This window comes from Cinclus cinclus, chromosome 2 (assembly GCF_963662255.1).
Source record: "Cinclus cinclus chromosome 2, bCinCin1.1, whole genome shotgun sequence".
Classification (NCBI taxonomy): domain Eukaryota; kingdom Metazoa; phylum Chordata; class Aves; order Passeriformes; family Cinclidae; genus Cinclus; species Cinclus cinclus.
Window position 1 is genome coordinate 69,282,334 of NC_085047.1, and position 24,850 is coordinate 69,307,183.

General features: G+C 36.1%; 1 protein-coding gene across 10 annotated transcripts in view; it reads right to left on the minus strand.

Moving 5' to 3' along the window:
• Positions 1–24,850, minus strand: part of MYCBP2 (MYC binding protein 2) — a 171,926-nt gene that overhangs the window by 90,346 nt on the left and 56,730 nt on the right. For all 10 annotated transcript variants that reach the window (XM_062487781.1, XM_062487784.1, XM_062487786.1 and 7 more), the window contains 9 exons: positions 20,518–20,625; positions 13,547–13,666; positions 12,751–12,832; positions 6,784–6,901; positions 5,441–5,645; positions 4,943–5,096; positions 2,513–2,685; positions 1,405–1,530; positions 1,182–1,309 (listed from right to left, as the gene is read on the minus strand). In XM_062487781.1, coding sequence (XP_062343765.1) covers positions 1,182–1,309; positions 1,405–1,530; positions 2,513–2,685; positions 4,943–5,096; positions 5,441–5,645; positions 6,784–6,901; positions 12,751–12,832; positions 13,547–13,666; positions 20,518–20,625 — 1,214 coding nt within the window. The remainder of the gene's footprint in view (positions 1–1,181; positions 1,310–1,404; positions 1,531–2,512; positions 2,686–4,942; positions 5,097–5,440; positions 5,646–6,783; positions 6,902–12,750; positions 12,833–13,546; positions 13,667–20,517; positions 20,626–24,850) is intronic.

Below are 24,850 nucleotides of genomic sequence, written 5' to 3' on the forward strand. Positions count from 1 at the left end.
GGTGACTGGGAGAAAAACATAGTACCTAAGAGAACTTTGTTTTCTTACTTAAAAATAATTTCTCTAGTTTGATGATTTTGAAAGAGCAACACAATACATGTCTATGACTCCTCTTGCAAACACCTCTATAATGCAGACCTTATTTCTGGCAGGATTGGTAAATCTTAACTTGCCTATAAGCTAATCCTAAACAAGCAGAAAACATAATATTAGAATATTATCACAACATTATTACCTCTAGCATTTAGAAAGCATGACTAAGGTTAAGTTTCTTGGCTGGACTTAGTTATTTGGAATTCTCAGTCATTATGTTAAACTAGAATAAAGTACAACTACTTATTTTGGCTCTCCTGTTCACTTATGCAAATGTTACTGCTAAGCATGTGTCACCATTTCCCTAGAACAAACCTCCATATCTATTAATCTGAAAATAGAGGAAGAAAGTTCAGTAATTCACTAAATGACTGGATATACAAATATAAACATCTAAAAGAAATGTCAGATATAACATCATCTTTTACCAAAATCCTTATTAAATACAGGAGCACAGAACACTTACCCAAAACTAGAGCTCTGACACCACAGTGTGTTTCAATGAGGTTTATTTATCCAAAGCCAGATTTATTTATTTTAAAATAATCAGCACACATGTTCCACCTGTAATCATGCCTACATCTGGCATAGAGTTAATTGCATTTGGTGCCATTTTTACTTAGCTGAAGAATCCCAGCCCAGAAGCTATCCAGACAGCAGACTGAGAGAAAAGTGGCAGGGAAAGTGGAAAGCAATGGCTCCTGATAAGGACACTTCTGGCTTTTGACAACTGCTTATCATGTATCACATGGGATGTGATTTTAACCTGAAGCCCACAATACCAAATTTCTGCTGATGGCCTGCAGAGCTTTGTGTAAATAGACCACAGAACCATTCAGACCACTAAAATATCTGCCCAAGATATCTCTATGATGGTACAGCATTTAGTGAAGGTAAGAATGGGCCAATTCATGAGAATTAAGGATGGTAATTCTCAGCTCTCTGCTTCATCCACTGTGCCTACATAATGCTATCCATATATAGTAAAATATTCATCAAGAAATAAAATTAATCATGGTTTTAGACAGCATTACTGAAGTTGTGATTTTGAGACATGATATTGTTTAAAACAAAACTAAAACTCCTACCTTTATTTTAGCAGTGTATTCACCTCTACCACCGAAGAGACCAAGACCACCTAGCAATATATCTGTATCAGAACAGAAACGGATGGCTTCTACTGAGTGGGCTGAATAACCCCAGCCTCCTCCATGACCTGCAGAAAAAAAACCCAATAAAAATACAATTCATCTTAGTCTGTTGCTTTGCAAGCTGATCAGCTTGTGATGTAAAATTTTAGTATGTACATACTTTCAAATCTGTTAACAACACTATAGTCTTCTTTAGAATAAACTTTCATTACTGCTTGAGTCTCTTCTTCTGTATTTGCAACACCCATTTTTAAGTCCTGCATAGCAGCCAACGTGTCAAGGCAACCTAAAAGAAAGCAAAACCAAAAAGAACTCAAATTCTCTCACTGTTGATTATAATCATTGAAATTGAAATGAATGCTAGTTAAGAAAATCAAAGCAATCAAACCTAAATCACACATATGCTTCTGTAAGGGGTTAGGTTTCTTTCCTCTTGTTCTTTTTTACTTACAGAATTTTTTATTTTTTACACTTAAAATATTATCCAAAAGGATTTAAAGAAGGAACTGAATTATGAGCAGATCTGAAAGTCTTCACAAAAGGTGTTTTATTTCATACACCTAAGTACCTAACACGCTTTACTTTGACACAGACACAAAAAAGTACCATTGAAGTTGAAAGTTGCCACATCTGTAGCACACAATGAAGTGAGCAGGTCAAGGAACAGATGACTTAGCATAACCAGTGGACAAGTGAGCTAAAATAGCTTCCAAAGCTGTGCTTCGAAGCACTAGGTATGTTCTATATGACCAGTTTATACATGAACACAGTGTACTTAAATTTTGCATTTTTAGACCACAAAAAAAGCTACAAAAGGAAGTAATATTTCATTTAATGACTCATTAGAAAAAACTGCAAAGATTGTATTTTAATTTTACATACTGCATTTACTTTAATATAAAAATAACTTATTGAAGCTGTCTTTTTTCAGGTCTGAGTTCTTTTTGAGATTCCAGGTTAAGAATACAGACTTTATTCTGCAGGCTTTCCAAAATGATCATCTAGGAAGGCTAGGAAGGTCTCTTACTTTATTATGTAGGCATCTAACAACAAGGTTCACCAGAACTCTAAAATCCTCTAAAACATCATTAAGATGGCAGAAGATAACATCAGCCAAATTATAAAAGTGAAGAGCAATGGTGAAAGACCATGATGTAAAATTTTAACTGAAAAAAGTCAGGAAGTTTTCAGACTACAATTTCTTTACACATGCAGTTACGTTACTTTATTTCATCTAAGGTTCTGACTCATGAACTATAAATGCATACCTAGAATATGCAAAGCTGCATGAGATCTGGTGGTTAGAGCTTTGGAACCTGTTGGCAGAGCAAGTTCTGGACTCAAAATACTACACCGGGACTGCATGTCTGGAGCTGAGGGAAGCCTGGAATCAGCAACTACTGCGTTGTAACTCCACAGTTCCCTGGCATTTGGGCGAAATCTAGAGCAAGAAGAAAGAGAATGAACAAAACCTTTCATCTACTGAAAAAATACAGAACCTAACCAATAATTAAATTTTAAAGATATTTAATGTAGAATGTAGATCTGCTGTTATAAACTCCTGAAACTGAGCATCAGTATTGCAAATACATGAAAACTTTGCTAGCTCAACACTCCAGCACATGAAAAGATAAAAGAACATTATTATACTTTAAGTCAGTCATATTATGGGTTTAGAAATGTCAGAAACTGTTAAGACATTTTTGAAAGCTAATACATATTAAAACAGCATTATCTATTAAGATGCATGAAGTAACTAGCAAAGTACTAAACAGAATGGCAGATGTGCTCAAAAATTTTAAAGATGCCAAGTGAAAATAAAAGGCTTACCTTCAAACAAGAAAATAAAATCTTGAGGAATCCAAAGTATTTTGTTTAGGCTTTTTAAAATGGGTAACATTGCCTCATGAGTTTTTAAGGGATTATAAAAAAGGGCAGCATAAACAAGGGAATAACAAGATTTTCTATAATGTAGATTAACACATAGAAAAAGAAAATGAAATCTTGGAAACCATTATGTAAAAGGAGGAAAGAGTAAGAAGACATAAGTCTATGGGAGTGTTCTGAAGAAGCACAAAAGGTACTTCCACTTGGTACTCTTTTAAAAATCTAATGGAGAAAGAAATACTTCTAACTAAAAATATTAAAGGGCACCATATGTATTCAGGATTCTGGCAAGTTAGCAGTGTTCAAATTTATACACACGTAACATTCCACTATAACTTGAATTTCACTAAGAGATGTTTAAGCTGCATGTCATCAGAATGCTGTCTCTGTACAAGAAACTGAATCTATCATTTAAATAGGGATGAATTAAAATACCCGGAAATAATAATAATAAACCAATTATTTAACTACTAATATGCATATTTATTAACACGTCTTCTTCAGACTGTTTTGAACAAGAATAGGATACAATAGAGAAATAAATCTGCAGACTCAAAAAATCCACTCTTCAGTTAAGTATTTAAGCTCTAGATTTAGTTCTACAGTCCAAAATACTTCAAGACAGTAAAATATTTCACTTCATGTTCACCCATAAAATCTAACATGTGACTTTGTACTTCCTCAAGCTGAATAACCATTTTATTGTCTTCAAGTTGAGTATCATTACCTTGCCTGCCCTGAAACCTACTGTGTTCCCGTGGCCATTGGTAAGTAGTTTATTTCACAAATTGAGTCTTTCAGTGGATTTAAATATGCTGAAAATACAGAACTCTAAGGGATGTGGATGCTACTCTTATTTCTAATCTCTGCATAATTTAAATAAGAACTGAAACAGTGATATTTAAACAATCCTTCAGATGTGCAAAATGCAGAACTACAACCATCCAAGATACTTCCTATGTCATACAGAAATGTGCCTGGTGAACACATGCTTCAATGTTAATTGGCTGTTAAGTTCTTGAATCTCAATTTTGGATGAAGACATCCAAAGTAGAATGCAAGTAGATTTTAAAGACAGGACCCTATAAGATACCATCTTTCCCAGAAGAATGCTGTCTAGGTGGCTCCCTACATCACTAACTTGTCTTCAAACAATTTAAACATCAAGCTCTTGAACTCAGATGGAAGTTCAGATTTCTCTCCAAATCTTAGCTAACATAGCTTTTAAATTGTTATAGATGAATTAGTTATGATTCTGTGTTGGAACAAAGGCTTATTATCTAGACTTGCTCAAAGACTACTTTCCAGAGACTGAAATAAATACAATTTATCTGAATGTCTATACCATCTAAATAAGCACCTTTATTTTGACCTCCCAAAATGTCAGAACTGAAAAGAATACCATTGCTCCACCCCTTCTCTAGTGGTCTTAACCACTAATGCCTGACAGAAGAAAACTTAAGACACACAGATATGGTAACTGAATATGGCAAGAAGTCATTCAGTCAAATGTTAAGTAGATGGAGAAAAGGGAATAAAGAGAGTAAAGAAACAGAACAGATGCAAATCCCCAAAACATTATGAGACTGGAATGAGAACGATGAAAAAAAAAAATTTTTTTAAAATGCAGGCAACACAAAATGTTTGTTTTGGGCTTACTTGAACAAACCATCGAAAAAACATGAAACATGTTTATGGAAGACTAAAAATTGTTTTTCATTTACAGGAAAAATAAGTATAATCAAATCTCCAGCCTTGTAAAATATTTTGAAAAGGATTTCTATATTATAACAGCTATAATCCACACTTGCCTCCAAATAACATCATAGACAGGATCCAGACACACACCAGAACCTTGAAGGTCTTCCTGCTCAGAATCATTGAATGTTTTGCAACTGCCATCTACTTTGTTTATCAGAAGACATTTAAAAGGAGGCGGTTCTGATATTGAAGCTGGTACCAAACCTAGATCAGGGAGCAAAAAGAGCAAACAAACATGAAGACTTCACTCATTAATGCTTCATGCTTAGAAAATGCCACGTTATACAGTAGAGAAGAACAGATTTACTGGTACAACAAAAAAAATAGTAGTACAATTTAAATGCAAATGAAAGATTTTTACATTATTATTTTTAATAAAAACCACCTTTCTGAAGAAAGGATCATCACATGCAGTAGAATTAGAAGGCCAAAGTATTGTCATTCTCTCCATCCATGTTTTTGATTTGCTGCTCTATTGTTTACACAACCGAACCCACTTTCTTCTCCAGTACGCCTATAAGCATTTAAAATAATATAGGAGTTCTTGCCTATTATATGCCTGCTTGCAAATATCTCTGATGTAGCAAGCACATGAGAATTGATGAGAGCTTCGTCAATCCGGAGAAAGGTCTGGTCTCCACTTGCTCCAATCCATGTAGCTTTGCGTCCGTATTTGGAGCCTATGTTAGGCATAGGTGCTGGTTTTGCATTCCAGTAGGGCATATCCAGAATTGGTCTGCCAAGCTGACCTTTCTGTAGAAAGAATGCAAGAATCAGTAAGTGACAGTAACAGCCTCAAAAAAGGATAATTTACTACAGTAGTTCTATCACACAAAATTGTAAGCTGGAAGAGAATTTACCACAAAACTACCTTCAAAATGCAATGGCTGCTCCAAGTGAAGCGTTATATATTTAACCACCAGGAACGAGTTACTGACAGATATACTCCTCTCTTTTCAGTTAGGTTTTAGAGTAAAGGTTTTGTTAAATACAACTCAAACCCTCCACGATGGATAACCCTCATCTCCATCTTCAGAATCAAATATGAAAGTATTATTTTCCTGCAATGTTCAATATCTGATTAATGTCAGTGCTAAACAAGGAACAGATTCATAAGAAAAAAAATCTATAATTAGACAGATTCAGATATATTCAGATACAGTCCAAGTTCCATTCAATTATGAACTTACATGGATTAAGTTTTACAGAGCAAATGCCTCTTAAATGTACCTAGAAATTGATTAGCACATCAAACTTGAGCTAAAAAAAAGTATAAAGTGCCTCAGCAAGCACTTTTGCACATGTTTATTAACACTTATCTGGAGACCTAGGGCCTTACCTCTATGTACAACTAGTTACCAAGAAAGTAGTTCTTATACTGCACCTAAGTATGTAGAAAGAATTGCTACCAGACACCTCCCTCAGGCAGAGAAAATGTACTGTATGCCAATGAAAAACGTATATACAGCAAATGTCTTCTATTCAGCACGTTACCCATCTTTCTTCATAACAATGTAAGTAAACCTAGTGAAGACATTTTCAAGTAACGTGCCTTGTTTTCATTTTGTCTTGACTTGATGAAGCTTTCAGCAAACTTCACTAGAATATTAAAACCAGACAAAAAAATCAAGTGGTCCAAATATGGCCTAGACTAATTTTTTCTTCTAGAGAAAGGGGACAAAACCCTCCGTCAACTGAAAAACTTTTATACCCCATTTCTGAGAGAAGACTTGTTTTTCAGGGGCCAAGTTTCAGGGCAAGACAACAAAGCTTAAAGCTTTACATGTCCATGTCAGTTTTGACAGGAGCACAGACACCAAAGCTCTTGCTTAAAGTTAGAAAAACAAAAAAACTACTAGCTTATTCCCATAAGCAAATAACATTTCCTTACTGAGAAACTTCCAAATGTGAAAACCTGGCCATCCATTAAGAGAATAGCTGTGTGGTTGCTCCCAGCAGTAACTTGTGTACTAGGACCTGGTAGTGCTTGCACCAAAGTGGGACATCCCCTATATAAAAATAAATTGATTATATATCAATTCATATATCATGGTCACACAGCATTTAATGCATACATTAGTATTATAAGTATTTCAATCACTGTGAAATATATTCACTAGATTCACATACTATAGAAAATTAGAGCCAAGAAACATCTTACACATTAAAGTAACAGAGGTTTGAAAGAAGTTTGCACCAGATAATTAAGTTTATGCCCTTCTGTTACAGGTAAACAGATCAGAGACCCTCTCTTCAGTTAAAATCAGAAATTAGCACAGAATAAAAATTATTAATTTCATATATAATTCTAGAATTACAGTTGTGTAGATAGAATAACACATACACGTATGTACTTTTGTATGAATACAAAATATTTTGCAATGAAATGTAGCAGTAAATTATGTTCTGAGAACTCTACTTAAGCACTGAAACCCTGGAAGCAACTGAAGCATTATATGGCTGATACTCTAGTACAGTCACCGAAAGCAATGTTGCTACAGCACTCTCAAAATCACTGTCTAGGGAATTATAAATGAAGTAAAGGTCTACTCCTCTCCATCAGCTCTCTCCCATCAAACTCAGACTCAATAAAGAACAGACCTCTCCAAGCTATTTTTCAGAGATATATGAAAAGGTCTAATCCTTTTGTCTTCCAAATATGGACAGAAATAAGAAAATGGACTTTCCATTTCAGTAAAAATGAAGACAAAAAAAAGACAGCGTGTTCAAGACGCAAAGAAAGAAAACTTGAACTGATGACTTGGAATAGAAAGAGCACAAAAGATAAAAAGTATGAGGCACCAACATTTTTATTTCAATTCCAACAAAGAGAACAGAAACCTACAAGACTTTGAATCCCATAACGAATTCTACCTAGACTTAATATTTCCTGTGGAGTTAGAAAGACTGTGAATTTGAAGAACAAGTTATTCCCATATAGTTTTATGTTTGGAAGCTGGGCTCAGAGTTATACAGAGGATGACAGCACTATGTGAACTCACTTTCAAACAGAGTCTTTCAAAAGTAGGGCAACCTAAAATAAGAACAGCTTGTTTCATACCGGAATAAAAAAAGGCCAGCTCATAGTTACCTAGTGATTGTTTAGCAGCTGATGTGCTAAAAGATGGTTCATTCAAAGTTCCAATTTTGGCTGAATTGCAGGTAAAATAGAAGTCAAGAAAGTATGAGGAAGGTGAAGCATCATGTTCAGCAGAAAAAGGGTAGATGGAAGATGTGAACATAGGAAAATGTAGAACAAAGGAATTGTAGCAGGAAGACAGGTTGATGACCTGAAGAAGGATGAACACAGGTATACAGAAAAAGTATTCTTTTGTGGTAAATGTAGTTTTCAATAGATGACTAGTGGAGATGGAGGAACTGAAGGGCAGAATAAAATTAAGTAGAGTATGTACAACATGACACTCAAATTCTGGCACTTTTCTTGATCTATAAGGCACATGGATTTGGATATCACTATAATATATACACTATATGCACACACAGCAAAGTTTATTTAGCAGTACCAATGATGACATTTTAGAAAAACCCAAAAGTTTACATTTGTCTCTCATGAACTTTAAGGAAGCTCAAAAAAACATCAGAATATAAATAAAATATAATTAATAACTAATCCAAAAGAACTTCTGTTAAAAGGAAGTGTTTTTATCAAAAGGCTTTTCTTCCTCTCCCACAAAATTATGATAGCTACAGGCACGGAATAAATATATCAATAACATGTTTATATATTAAAAAGGTAGCGAATAGTTCATCTTTTTAATGTTTAAAAACTAAGCTATTATCACTGTAACTATTTATCTTTCTGTTCTTACAACTGAATCTATCAGCAGTGCTATATGAACGTTATGTTTGACAGTCTCTTGGCAACAGCAGAACAAAATCAAATAAGCCCCTAATGCAGAGAGATGAAATACATTACCCTCTTAAACAGCTTTTTCATTAAGCTCACCCAGCTTTTGGAATGGCCAACTACAGTCTATCAGACCTTTTAGAAATGAACAGGAAAAATTTAAGATACTTAACTACATCATAAAATAAACATGAATTGCAAAAAACTAGTTTTCACTTCATAAAAGAGGGATTTCAAAAAATGCATTAAGCCTGTTTGACTAGTGCACATGGAATTTTAAACCTGTGATACTATTGAGTATTTCCTTATCCCCCTGAAACTCAACATAGGAAAGCTCAGAAGAGACACTGAAGAGTCCAAGAGACTCTAGGCAAAGTTTTCAACAACCGAAGTTTCTCCATCCGAATCAAACAAAACAAGGACTATTCTTCTGGGATGGAGTGGAAAGACACACTGATGTTAGTCACAGAATGTTTGGTCAATCACAAAACAGCAGCTTCAGCTATAGAGAAAGTAACCCAAGATCCCAAGAAGAAAAGCAACAATTGCTGAATAATTGAGCAGATGTTCATGCATCAACAAACTCAGGATCCAGAAGAAGTTCCATGTACATTCTGGCTGTCCACAAGGAAACCCTCTTCCATCCCAAAGGTAAGCATTCCTGAGAGCAGTTGTAGTCTTAGAAAATTCATCATGCATGACCTGTTCAAACAATCGCTGCCCATGGTACTTATGCAGCCAACCAGGTCCCAAAACATGTCATTTGGGGCAGCTGGCCATGGTGCTGTAAACACGGTTCACTGGGAGCTGTTACTGCGTAGTGGTAAGAGGAAACCAGTAGCAACTTCTGTCAGCAAGCACAGCTGGGCAACTTCATTACAGAGAAAATGGAGATTTTAATATTTTAGAAGTGACTACATTTTAGAGGAGATCTGGTGAAAAGATGTAAATGTGACCTGCACTCCACCACTGGAGTAAAATAATCAGAAAATACATATAGAAACATGGTCCTAACAGAGATGATGGAGCACCTTTTTTCCCCTGGAGTTATTAAATAGCATATAGTCTCTATTCTTTATCTTCAGGTGGAACATAGCTGACCATCTGTGGAAGGTCTGATCAGCTTTGCATTATGTTACTGCTGAACCTTTGGAAACAAAATCCTATCAAGACCATATCACTTCAGTCATTCCATTTCTGGAGCTTGACTGTTAGGTCATACACTTGCTACTAGAGTGCTGAAGTCAAGAGATTTAGGAAAAAAAAACCAGACAAATTTTGAACAGTAACAGAAAAATCCTTGAGTTTTAACTTCCAGCTTCTTGAGAGAAGCTTCAACAACAAGAAGGCCTTTGCTTACCTGAGCACAATACATGCTATTTTTCACCAAGATTAGATACTGCAAAGCATTTCTTGCTTCCACTGAGTTTCTATTCACCAGCATCTAATTTGAGGAGAATATAAGCACACTTTCATGTAGTGAGTAGCTCATCAGCATCTGCCATTGTGGATGTTACAACAAAAAGCCTACATAGGCTAATATAATGGTTCCAGCTTACTGATAGGGCATGTAATCTACCTCATTCCTACTGAATTGGAGGAAGAATTTGTGATGTTTACAATATTCTCACAGAGGAGTCCAGAATCCCCTTAATTAAGGAGACAGGCGTGTCTGAACAGGTGTTCAGAATTCAAAATATTGAGCATTTTAAGACTTTAAAAAATATAGTCTCACTACTAAATCTTTACATTGCAAGACAAAGTGTCTGAAAGGATGCCTAAATATTACTTTTTTTTTCCTCCTCTCTCTCTTCTCTCTCTCTCTCCCAGAAATACAGTAGAGTATCAGTTCCTGGATTCAGAAGATGATGCTCTTCCTGAGGTCAATACAGGCAATGTGACACACTGCATGACTGACATACCACTGACCTGGCAGGAGCTGGCCATCTGAGCACCACTGCGTCCCAACTGAGGTGGAACTCTGCATAAGGATTCCCTGTTTGCTTCTCTGAATCCCTTACTGTGAGGACAGAGGAGAGATCTCTACTTAAAGCTGGAAAAAGAAGTACATCAATGAAGAAATTATAATTTGAATGATGGTGCTAAATAGCAATATAGTACTACAGCCAGTTCTCATGCACAGGACATATTCCAAATTTCTTCAAGGCTTTTTTCAGACACTTTCTATGGTCAGATGTAGAGTGATACAAAGGTCTGTGCAAAGTCACTTGCACCTCCTCAGCTTCTAATTCTGGTCAAGCACTATCTTTCAGCACAAGATTTTTCATATTCTCCTTTAGGATCTCATTTGGAACCACTGTTAGTCTTCATCCAGTTTCTATCTATATAAGCAAAAGCTATAGGTTTTACCACCTGAAATACTGACAAATACAGCAGACAGCTCCAAAGCCTTCTGGAAAGCCACATGATTTCAAAGTTGCAAACAGGTGACATTAAGTTACCAGTACAAATGTCACTCTTGTGTGTACCTCTTCAGTCTTTAAGACAGGAAACTGGCCTTATTCTAATAGCAATTTGAATCGCTAGTTTAAGCCATTGTTCCTTGGAACAAATACCCAAGAATTTCCAGGAAGGAAAAACAAAGTATTTGTCTGTGATATGACCATCATAGACAGAAACCCAGACTGTATTCACCAGTCTAATGCAAACTGAGTAGGGTAACAGTTCAGAGACTACTATCAGGCACAGCAGCAATACAAGGCAATATTTGCAGTATACTTTCTTTCTTTCTTTCCTCTCCCCCTTTGGCTTAGTGACTCCAATGCAAGTTTTAAGATGAAGATTTCTTCAAGAACTTGAACAAAAGAAAGGGTTTTGAAGTTTCCAAAGAGATTAGAAGGATAGATGTGCAGTAGTTATCACCTGACTGCTACAAGAGAAATGAGAGAACTGAAGACAGGTCATGGATGTTCTGCTCTGTATGCCTTTTATGTAAGGATACTGAGCATTACTGGACATACACGAAGTCCAGAAGATTCCTACTATAGAAACCCCCATCATGTGCATTACATGGCATACGTACGCGTCCAAAAACCTAAATTACATTTCCTTTTATGGCAGGACAATGGTTTTTTACTTACTTTAATGAACAGATGAGACTAAGCATGAGATACTAAGGGTGAGATTGAGCTTCATATTAAAGACATTATCTATGCTCTCACTGTAGTCAGTGGAGATCAAGTTTACAGAGCTACTAAGCAAACCTAAAGCATGTAAGCAGTGGCTGTTTAGTCAAATACCTCTCCATGCTCTGTTGACTTTTCTATTTCCATTGACCACAGAGAAAGCACAAATCACTTCTGCCAACACCCAAAACAAGTGACTACAAAATGCAGCTGAGATCAAAGCTTAAGGACTTAATTTAGGAGATTACTGATGAGCAAAAAATGATATAATAACTGAACTGAGATTAGCTCAGTTGGTAAGAGCACAACGCTAGCAACACGAAGGTTGTGGGTTGGATCCCCATACAGGCCATTCACTTAAAGAGTAGGATACGATGATCCTTGTGACTCCTGGCCAACTCAGAATATTCTGTGAACACTTATCAATGATTTAAGAGGAACAGGTTTATCTAGGTTTACAATATCATACTATTTGAATTATTGCACATGTAGTATTTTACAGAAATAATGAAATCTTAATGAGACTTCAACATAATTCTCATATATGCAGAGAGAATTAAAGAGAGAGAAGTATTCCAAACTATTATCAAAGCAATGCTAATAATGATGCACAGAAGCTTTCATGCATTAAATAAGTTACGTCTGCAGTACAAGAGTACTGTTATTGTATCAATATTCAGAGGGTTATGGGGAGTAAGTGCAGAACAGGAGCTTTTCATCTTTATTTGGTCTATATTTGAATTTTCACACTTGCTAGCTACAGAGAACCATGTAAATGAAATGCAGCCATTTCTTATGCAGCAGTACAGAAATACAAAATCATGTCCATTGATTACCAGCTTACCTGGAATTAACATCACCATGTCCAAGTTGACCATGCTGCCCATATCCAAATGTGTAAACATCACCATTCTCCATCAAAACAACTGAAAAACAACAAAATATTCTTCTGACACACATGACATGGCAATGCACAAGTGCTAGTTACCCTTCTGCATAGCAGCAAATGATTCCCAAGAGATCCAGACCAGATTCCACAACCCAAAACAACTAGCTCCTCCATGCATGAGCAGAGCTCTGCCTCTGCCATGCAGATGTTTTAAATTTACTCCTAAATTGCATACAAACTCAGTATATTATACTTATAGTCCTTTTCACTGCTGAAGGACACTGATTTGCCCTTCATTGCTGGAATCAGGGAGGTGATGTGAGGATTTGGGTGGTGATCTTACTTTAGCCTGTTATAAAATGGTGTAAAATATCTCAGGGAAGGTTTAAGCTGGATATTAGGAAAAGGTTCTTCACCCAGAGCGTAGTTGCACACCACAATAAGCTCCACAGCGAAGCAGTCACAGAAGCCTGACAGAATCCAGGAAGTGTCTGGACAACACTCTCAGGCACTCTTCAAGACAGTCCTGTTCAGAGCTAGGAGTTGGACTCGATCCTTGTGGTTCCCTTTGAACTGAAGATTTTCTATGTTTCTATGACTGTTTAGTAGGCTACAAAATGACCCTGCCACTTTTTCAACTTTTAGCACTCCTGCATACATCCATTTTAAAAATTGAACACAAAGCAGTGAAGACACATGACAACCTTAACAAAAACTCTATCATAATTAATATAGATTTAGTTGTTTTTACCTGAATGGTGAAATCCACAACTGACTTGTACAGCTCGCAGTTCACAGTCAAAGCGGACAGCCCCTGGTGGATACGTTGTGATTTTGCTGGCATCCTTCTCACCTCTTTCTCCACTTCCATCTATTAATAAAACTCACAATTATATCCTATACATTCTAATAAAATTATATAAGAAGAACGAATAGAACAAGAATAGTAAATAATTCCCCACTCCACTTGTAAGGTAGAAGAGAGAACTCACAGAGCAGCAAAAGAGCTCAAAACACAGCATGAAAGCAGATGGGAAAAATGACAGAAACTCTATTTTTAAGCAATGTTCTATAAAGGCACAAATTGGAAAACATTCTCTAAAGCAGAAACTTCCCAAGGAGCAGACAAAAAGAAGAAGCTAAGCAAAAAATTCAAAGTTCAGAAGCTTTGCTAAAAAGCCATCACTTTCATTATTCAATAAGGTAGCACTCATTAGTAAGTAGGCAACACTGTAGTTAAACTCAACACACACAGCCTAGTCTACCTTTTCCAATTACTACTCTTTAAGGATTTTACTTGACTCCAGCCACAGAGCCCCTGTTTTAAGCAGCTGACAATTACTCACACAGCTAATTTGTAACAATGCAGACAACTCACCAAGAGCATGTCTGTTTCCTGTCTGCTTCCATGAATTTTTAGACAACATTTCCGTGATTTCCTTTGGTAAGCATGTATGAGTTTAGGAAGTATGAAGCGCATTACTGGTTCCTGAAATCAAACTGCCTCCACATTGGACAAAAGCACTGAAGCATAATGTGTTATTCCTAAATTTCTTACAAGCTACCATCTTCTCCAGAAATCAGAATGCTTCCATCCTCTATTAAACTTTAGTCACTCTCTATCTAGCATACAGGAATGACAGAAATGCATGAAGCGAGAAATAACTGCATATAGAAGACTGCACATTCTCTCTGTGCTAAGTCTGAGTACTGCTCTTTTAACAAAACTGATAAACAGCTGCCGCTCAAAGAATTCGAGGTATGGATAATTTAGATCTATATTTAGAATTTCTACATGTTTTCCTGAATAATCATCAGTGGAAGCCTCAACTTCAAGACTTCATTATTCCCTCTGTGAAGCACAGCAATTAGAGACTTTAAAATTGCTTTATTATAACTCTGCTTTTATACATATTGCTCAAAAATTTGTTTTTATTGCAGAGAAACTCCTGATACAGTAAACTCATTTCACACTTTTATTACATGGCAGTTTAAAAAAATCTTACTGTTCTAAGAAGAAAGCTATTTTCTAGTGATGACTTGAGCGTAGAAATTACATGAATCTCCATGTAGTTCACATCTGTAAAGAACGGTGTGTATAGGTACTAATGGTTTTGAAGAATTAGGTTTAAAAGCATGGGTAAAGTATCCCTTTGAAACATGCCCAACATGCTGGATACATGTGAAATGGAGATGTGGTTATAAAAACCTCTCTCTATGTGTCATAGCTGCCTGCACCTCCAATGAAACACTGGGCACACAGCAACCAAGTCACCTATGCAGGCACATTAGCAAAATGTAGCAGTGGGTGTCTCTTCTGGTCTCTTAACAGCAGCATATCAACTGAGCTGCAGAAACTTAAGAGGCACATGTGCATTTTCTGCCTCACTGTAAAAAAACCATCCTGTTCTAAAGGGCTTCAAAAACTACTAGTAAGAAGCAGGGAATTGCTGTTTTCTCAGCTAATAAATATGTGATTACTATCTCTAAATAAAACCTGATTCTAGACATAGCTCCATTTTCTTCAAAGTTGTAAATGAAAGCTTAACACCATACTTCCCTTGAGGAAATACCAAATATTAGTGTGCAAGACGTGGAGACAAGTACCTTCACATGAAACAAGTTTACAATTACTTATGGAGAAATAAATTTATTTTAAAGGATAAAGGTTTACAAAGTTGGCATTTTCAATTTCCAAAGTTATCTCCTCAAAGGCTCTAAGAATACAAGAAAAGAAGCAACTGTCTTTCGTACATATTTTACTTGGCTCAAGTGTGAAAATTTTTAACTGAAAATGGAATTCCTCTCAACCTTCTTTGTATGGTTAGTAACTGTCTCAAGAGTTTTGAATTGTTTGGATCTTCAAAACTTGATAAACACTTGATAATTTATGTGTGGTTAAATACAGAACCCTTCCAACTAAAAAACCTAGTCTTGTTTAGGAATAAAAAAAGTCTTTTGACCAAAATATACAAAGCCAAATAGAATATCATTACTTACTTTTAGAGCAATACTTCTGGACTACACTGTTTATCTGTTACTTCATTACATGGCCAATACATATCATATTTTTCCAGCAGCACTGGCTTGGAGAACTTACACTTAGAGATAAGGCTGCAAATAGACTGGGCCATCCCCTTCCCTTTCATTACTTTCAAACAGTCAAAGTTTTTTTTAAAAATGTGAGTCAAAGGTGGATGCTGAAAGCTTGCTTGCAGGTTTCCAGGAAAAACTGTAACTAGAAAGACACACTTAGCTTTTCTTCAAGCAATTGTGCACTTTTTAATTTCATTAGAAGTGATATCAAAATAACTGCTCCTAAAAAGGGAGCGTAAGACTACTAAAACAGAGACTCTCCTTGTTGGATGCATGGAACCTTTAAACAGAGCAAGTCAGTACCTCTAGTGTTATCTGACTGAAGTACTGAACAAACTTTGACTCCATCTCTCTGAGGGAGAAGAAAGCCTCAAGGAAAAACTGTGCAGTACTTCCTGCTGTCAACACTGAGGGGTGCGCTCCAAGAACAAACTTCACAATGATGGGTTTTCATCTCTGCTATCTCAAAGTTGGGGAAGAAAAGAGAGACAGAACCACAAATACAACCAACCCCCACTACCACTCCATCTTCCTCAGAAAAATCCTTAACTCCTGAAGACAATATCCTCCTCCATTAAACACGCCTGGACATTCTCTTGGCTGATACTGCTGCCACAAAAATCCCTACCTTCCAGGAACAAAGGAAAAGCCCATTCAGTCCAAATAGCAAGTGAAGTAATAACCTGTAAATGAGACTTCTTATGGCAAAAAACCCAAACCCAGCATCGTTACAGAAAGATATGGTGGACCCTTGCAGGGCCCAGAAGAGAGGAAAAGCATTTTGTTAGCCTTCTCCAGCAGTAAGGGTGGCAATATTTCATTTCTCACTTACCATCCATCTTTGAAAGAGAGATAAAGCACTTCTAAAGATGTTAAATACCCCACAGATTAAAAGTGTTAATGGAATATGACTGTACATTAAAAACTCTTGCATTAGCTGTCTCTTCAGACCACATTACATACCAACAAATCTTGGTTATGTTCAGCAGCAATTACCCAAATAAAGCATATTGGTCAAGTTACTGGTTAGTCTGATGTCCAACACTCACAGGGTGTTCCGAGTCCTGTAATTTACAGACTTTATACACAACATTAATTAATTAGCCTGTGCCTGCAGCTTCCTGCCTGTCTACCTCAGACTGCAGCTGAAATACCTGTAACAGATTTTATTGCTACAGTGCAGGGGGAAAAGGAATATGCTCTGGTTGTGAAAACCATCCATCCTATGAAGGCAGCACAAAAAGTAAGTCTGTTGACTTCTTTAGAGGTTGCCACAGAGCTTACTTGAGCTTATAAGTGAAATATGATATGCAGAGTCAAAAGTGCGTAACACGTACAACAAAGTGATAATAAACTCACATTCTAATTATAAACTCAGTCTTAGATGTAGGTTTTTCATTGTCAGCTGTCTCACCCCAATGACTGCTTCAGACTACTCTGCCCTTCACATGGTATCTTAGCTAAAAAGTTAAAAAGCAAATTACAAGTAAATTTTCTTGAACATCTAGTAATTTTGTCTTAGCATTTGCAAAATGGTTGACCTATATCTTGTTCCATCCCTGCAGGTTCAGATTCATCTAGTCTTTGTCCTTTTGTTTTGTATTCTTTAGAACATTTACTACTACTTCCAAATACAGGAAAAAAGTGGCATTCAAACTGCTGAATCTTGGCTGACTCAAGAAGCTCACTTTGTTTTTTACTTCTACTCAGAAATATTTTTCTTTCTACTGCATTTCTGCAATTGAGAAAATTTTACAGTTTCATTAATCCTTTTTACTCAGATCCTTAGTTATGGGAATTCACAGGGACTGGAGATATAGACTGGAAATTCACTACCTCATTAAAGAATAAGGATGAAATACAAACTCATTTTTCTTCTTAGTGCCAAACCACTCCATGAAAACCAAAAATGTCCTAGCTAATCCTTTTTATTAGTAATTATGAAGGACACAGAAGACATGTATCAGGAAAAACATGCTTGATTATGCAGTTTTTTGCAGCGACAAGGATCTTGATATGCAGACCCTACAAATGTGAAAAGAGTAAATGGCAAGGGTGAGACTTCTAAAAAACTGGCTGTTTCAATGAAGCTGAGAGTTTTCAACTGGACAACCCATAGAGGAATTCCACAAAAGGACAGACATATAGATTATTATGAAAAAAGTCCTTACTCTGAGGGTGATGAAGCTCTGCAACAGGTTGCCCAGAGGTATCAAGGATGCCCCACACCAGCAAATGTTCAAGGCCAGGCTGGACGGGGCTTTGAGCAACCTATCTAGTGGAAGGTGTCCCTGTCCATGTCAGGGGGTTGAGACCCCCTTTAAGGTCCTTTCCAACCCAAACCATTCCATGATTCCATAGTTTGACAATATTTACAAGTACATATCAAATACACTTTCTCTATTAGACCATAATTGTCTGAAGAATTCCTGAGGAAGCTGTCCACATTCAAATTTAAGTATCATTATCAAGAGAAGTTCTGCAGCTGCAAGCAGAGAACTGGCAACAGGTAGGTACCAGCAAGTTTAGCACTGGCCTTATCAATACTACCAGCTGAACTAAATGTTCCTTGCCCAAAGACCTTGAAGGTCTGGTTGGTGTGAAGAAGACTACTATAGCAGAAACATTTGAAGGAAGGAAGACAGTTTGGAAAGCCTCATGTTCAAAAATAAAACAAAAGAACTTGATGATGTTGATGTGATAATGTCCTTTTATCTCTGCTCTATTATTGCTTTTACATTCTTCCTCAAGAAGAGAGACATTGTTTTTAAGGTAAGAAATATACATTATCTTTTTCACAATTCCCACCTTACCTATTAGTTGGATAACAAGTCACTTCACCACTTTTCATCTTTCCCTTTGAATCTCTTTGAGAAATTAAGGGGTAATTCCAGCTCCTAGTAGAATTAATGGCTGTCTTTTCAAAGGCAGTCTTCAGAGGGAACAAAGGGTCTAAAAGTTTACTTGAAAACCTCCTTATCTGTTTACCATAAGATACAAAGAACTAAAACTGAGTATTTTCTTCCATATAGCCTTCCTTAAAAGAAATATTCAGTTCTACAGAGTGTACCTGACAATTTAACCTTTAACACTGTTCTAACAATTCTTACAACTCCAAGAGACAACACAAGCCTCAAGCTGACACTAATACACCTCTTGTAAAGAGATACTTGATCTGAAATGAGTTCCAACAACTAACGTGTTAAAAAAAAAAAATCACAGATGAAGGCAGGATAAGCACACTCCTTTATGCACTTGCCTGTGGAGTCATGGGTTTGCATTACAACTAGCAGTAGTATCCAGCTCAAGAATAATGGCATCAGCAAACTGTCACTCATGTAACGACACTTAGATTCAGTAGGTTCAGCATGCAATCTCTGCAGTGAGTTCATGATAGGTTATTCTACTAAATCCATCAAGACTTAAAGCTCACACAATATGCCTTCCAAAATGACTGAATGTTATGCAGATTCTAAGTATCAGATTTTGCTTTAATTTACATAAAATAAGATGATTTCACAATCCAGTATGTTCATAACACTGTAAGCCTATCACCCCCCCACACTGCAGCTGTATGCCATAAGGCTTCAAACTGATACACAGTTTGTTTGCAGACATGCCAAGCACAATCAGTAACTTTGACTAATTCTACAGAAATGCCATACTAACTCTCTTAATATTTAGCTATTCTATGGAAAATAGTTGAAGCATTCTGGGTTCACAATTTTTAGGACCTTCCTACTTACTTTGATCAGGACTGTAACCTCCATTTTACATATTTATCCTCTATATATAAATAATGTATGTTATACATCAATACAGAGAGACGCATCAATACACATACATACAAACTATGATCAGATTTGAGACAGCTCAACTTCAGTATGTTCAGTTAGTAATACACTGCTACTTTCTAAGAAACAACTAAGTCATTTCCGTCAGACAAATGACACACTTAGAAATTGAAGCTATAACGAATTGGCTCGCCAGACATAGAAAAATGTCTGAAATATCAAGACACCTCCATGCCTGTACTCTATAAAATACATTTTCTCAAGAATATTACAGACAATAATCTGTATTTTAATTTGAATTCTCCCCGTTCATAGTTAGCAAAAAGTAATGTTTACATTATTTCAAATATTTCACTCCTAAAAGGGGCTTGCTGAAAGATAACATACCTTATGAAAAGATTTATGCCCAAATTAACAAGCCTGAACAGATATGTTTAAGTAAACACTCCAAATACACAACACACAGGATAAAAACCAAAATGCAGTGCAACAGTCGTGAGTCACTCTAGCATGTAAAGTTTCCTACAGTAAAAACAAAGAACCTCAAGAATGACAATATTAGAAATGAGAGAAGACACACAAAGTGCATATTTCACTAAAAAAAAAAAGGGGGAAAGAAAAACAAAGATGATGCAGACTAATGAACACAACACATTTAAAGAAAGGTCAACATTTAAATGCATTTTCTTTCTCCTCAGGTAACAAGATACTAACAGGAAGAAAGGCAGAACTCATTTTGCGCAGTTCTTTGAAAAGATAGATGCAGCATCTGGAAGAGGTGACTGGGAGGCTGGGCTTATTTCCACCCTAGTCAATAAGGAAGACCAAATACCTTTGTGCTTGTCCCGTTTATGCTTTAGCGGTGCTGGAGAGAGTCTGATTCTGGCTAGAGCCTGTTCTCGATGGTTCATAAAAATAGGACCAGGAATTACAAGGGGGCCTGAGGAGAAACATTTTGCACATGCATAGGAAAGCTCACAAAATGGAAACAGTGTGTTAAACAAAATTCAAATTAAAAACAATAAAAAAAAAAGATATTTATAATCTTGTAGTCTTAAATTCAAAAGACCTTAAAATACAAGAAAGTTGCCATTTCTTGATAACCTGTGCAAAAAACCAAAAAAATTCCATAGTGATAGTTTTACGTTAATTTCCAAGTATGCAACTGTACATATGCAAACTAGAGTAAAATCTGACAGCAAATACCCATTATTACCTTTAAAAGATAAAATGAATAATTATCATGCCTCAAATCCTACAATACAGCATTCAAAATACTGATTTGGAACAAGAACATATAAATCCTAAATTAAAAAACATCACCACCATAATGGTTTGTAATTACTGTATTTTAGATGCAGAGTTGTAACTTCCAAAGAAAAAGTTCCATGTTTCATGAGGAGTTATTCAAATCATATGACTCTTATCTACTTAGTAATTTTGAAATCCATTTATTTTAAAAATATTTTTTCAATCTATTTAAAGGTCTTCTCTAAAGAGATTTGATTTAAAGAAAGCAGTGATACATGTATTTAGATTTTTTTCCAGATTGTGCTTTTTTTTTTTTTTTTAACACAAATCTAGACTTGGGCAATGAGGTACTAAGTTTAATTGAGGCTGAGTATAAGCATGTAATGGGCAAGGAATTTGTTTCTTAAATCTGTATTTCTCCTGTTTTATAGGTTAAGCATGTCACCAAGAATTTTTTGGATACTTTGTCCTTTCAGAAGTCTCATATTCAACAGACACCATGAATCAGGAGCAAATAATTCTGCCAAGTGACACTCAGTTCCACAGGTTACCAAATACAGCCTTTCCATGAACAGCAAACAAAAGCACCCCAAATCAGGCTGTTGTGTTATAAACCAGTTATGCAGAACTTTGAATACAAATATTCCTCCTTCTTCTGCAAATTCATGGATATACTCATTCCTTAGCTGAACTTTATTATGAAGACCATGTACATTAACTTTTCATGAATGCCCACTGCCTCAGGTCTTCTGCTATCAACTCTATACCATCACCTCCTTCAGTTATATTAAACAGCACAGATAGACATTTAAGAAGTTAGGCCAAATCTAAGTAGCTTTAGAACCTTCAGATGAAGAAACTTTCCTCATACAGAGTAGCTCCCAAATTTGAGCATTCACTTAAAAAACAAAATGAAAAATGTTTTAAAAATACACTACTGTCTACCTTAGAGGTTTATACATGTGCTAGATAATATAATGGCACAGAACTTCCTCAGTCGTGTTTGTTTCTACACACAGCATAGAATTTATTTTTTTATGCTGTAATTATTAGGACTCTTTATTCTAGAATAGATCCTCTTGCTACTTCAGAGCTCCTTCTCCTAATCAAGGATCATAATTTGTTTTAGATTTACCTTCATCCTGCAGATTTTTACTTCAATTGTCTTGCTATTGTGCTCCCCATTTTCAGTCTCTGCTGAATTGGAACTTCCATTTAATAGATACATTTTGCAAACATTACTTTCTGCCAAACTACTTGCTGTGTCTAATACTCTACTTCCCAGGGTTTTGACTTACAAAAAAAACTACACTGCTTTTTGCTTCTTACCAAGTTGGAGGGGATATAGTGAAGAGTATCCTGAAGCACACCAGGAAGAGGCAAAAAGGGGAAGAGATGAATGACAAGCATGTTATGAAAGCTAAAAATGTCTGAAGGACAAACAATACAGAGGAAAGGTGAATGAAGAACATGAGAAAATAAGGCAAAAATAGTGGGACTGACTTACTGAAAAGTTTCTAATGAAATTAAATCAGAAGAAATAGAGAATGGGCAAGACAACATGACAACCCCCCCCCCCCCCCCCCTTAGATTAGCAAAGTCGCAAAAAGATGCAAAGACTGCAAGGAGTATGGCTTGAAGAGCGTAGATCTAAAATATTTGTGGGTGACTGAATAATCTCTAGATAACTTAGGGAAACATTCTGAGGTTCCAAAAAATGCTTGCACAACAAGTAGTTCAGGGAAGGAGATACAGCCCTGAAGGCAGCCTTTGGCATTTTAATGCTGAGAGGAAAGATAAGAGAATTCCAGGAGGAGAGAAGGAAGTGAAGTACAGTAGGGCTAGCAAATGAACTAGATTTGTAAGACCAAGGATGTTTAGTAAGCATAAGAGGCTGTCAGCTCCAGCATGGTGCTAGCACACAGCTGCCATCAGTTTCCAAGCTACTCATCTGAATCACACTGTCCTAGACAACATGACAATACCGTGACAATCTAACCTTCTGACCAATGCTGGATTTATCTTTGCTTCTGGATATTCCTATATACTTTAGATTTACCACTGTGTAAAGAACCTGAATCGAAAACAGCGTTAAATGCAACAGTCATTTCATAGTCATATGTTCCAAATCCATGTAACATGTCTTATCTTCTTTGGCTTCTTGTGAATGCTAAATCTGTAACATGGTCATAATAGAATAGGAAACTACAAAAATGAAATAAAAATCTACATTTTGATTGTATTGTGACGTTTGCCTCCTTGGTCATGTTCTAGCAAGGTGCAAAGTACCTCCCTCTCCCTCCAAAATAACACAGGCAACAAAACAGTACAACTAATGGAGATTGTGAACTGCTTTCTGCTTACATCTGAGGTAGCCTGTACAAAAGGAGCAAAGTTGAAGTGCCGAGAATATTCTGGTGGAACAATCCAGCCATGCACTAGATATTTCCTTTAGTTTGTTAAAAAGTGCCTGCAGAGTATTATTTGGAAAACTGTTTCAGAAGCCCCTAAGATCTATGGGGAATACAGGGAATAACATGGGGAATAATAATCTATTACTAGTCTCTATTTTAGAAGATCAAGTGACAGAGATAAGCAAAGAAGAGTTACTAGTAGACTACAGAGCTATTTTAAATCAGTCGCTATATGATGCAAAATGACATTCACTGTCTCCCTTCATGGACTGTTTTTCCACAGCACAGCTGAGATGCTGAACAGCCCTAGCTGAAATGTCAAGACTAGCTTTCCTTTCTTGGTCCAGACTTTTCAAAATGGACATAGTATCACAGGGAATTCAATGCATAAAAAACCATATTTAACCACAGAAATAATTTCATTTTCTCTGAATAGAATGCATTTAATAAATAATGCCGTGGACTTCAGAAAAATATATACAATTATTTCATCCTACATGCACTTACGTGCTTTTTTTGATTTTATATTGGAAATACTTGGCTTTCTTCTAATACCTCACCCTAAACAAATGCTATTTGGCAAGCTGTGATTACAGGAGACTTGAAATCAATTATCTCAAATGCTGACTTCTGCATCAGTGCTCTGAACACAGCAGGCCACCTGAAAAAAATAGTACATCATGACACATACATATAGAAAAGTAGTATAAATGTTGGTTGCAGAACAAAGCACCAGGTTGCATGATACCCTCTGTTGTAAAAACCTATTTTTAGCTTCTTGAAAGAGACCAAGCGTTTTTTTTTGTTTGTTTGTTTGTTTTTGGGTATTTTTGTATTTTGTTGTATTTTTTTCCTTGGGGTGGCATTTTTGTTGGGTTTTTTTAGGAATAAAATAGGGAGATAAAACCCTAATACAGGAAACCAGTCATCTAATCTGTCAACAGGCAGAAAATTTTGAAGAAAAGTATTTCAGAAAATGAAATTGCAGACAAATGCTTCAGTTCCACAAAAAGCAGAAAACATTATAGCGAGGTAACGTCCCACATATAAAGCCTTAAAGGAAACAAAATGCAATATATGAGGCAGGGCTAATAGTTATGGTGCATGAAAAAGAACATGTATTTTTCAGACTCTGACTAGCAGTTTATCATTGAGGCAAAAATATTCACAGAGAATGTCATGCACAGGCACTAAGGTTAATTGCAGTTTGCTTCTTTTGTTCTGAACACTGAAAATAAAGACAGGATACATGTCCCTTCCTGTAGTCCAAAAGCAACATTTAAATTGTACAAATCACATGTGGAAGAAAAATTAAGGCCTTTTAAAGGGGAAAAAGAGATGCAAAAACAAGCATGGAGAGAATGAGATGGAAGTAAGTTTAAAATAATCTTAATTTTGACACTTTCTCCCTTCTGAATAATTGACTTTGAATGTATTGTTAAATAAATATGAGATGCATTTCCATATATAAACACATGAAGTAAATAAAACCAGCAAATA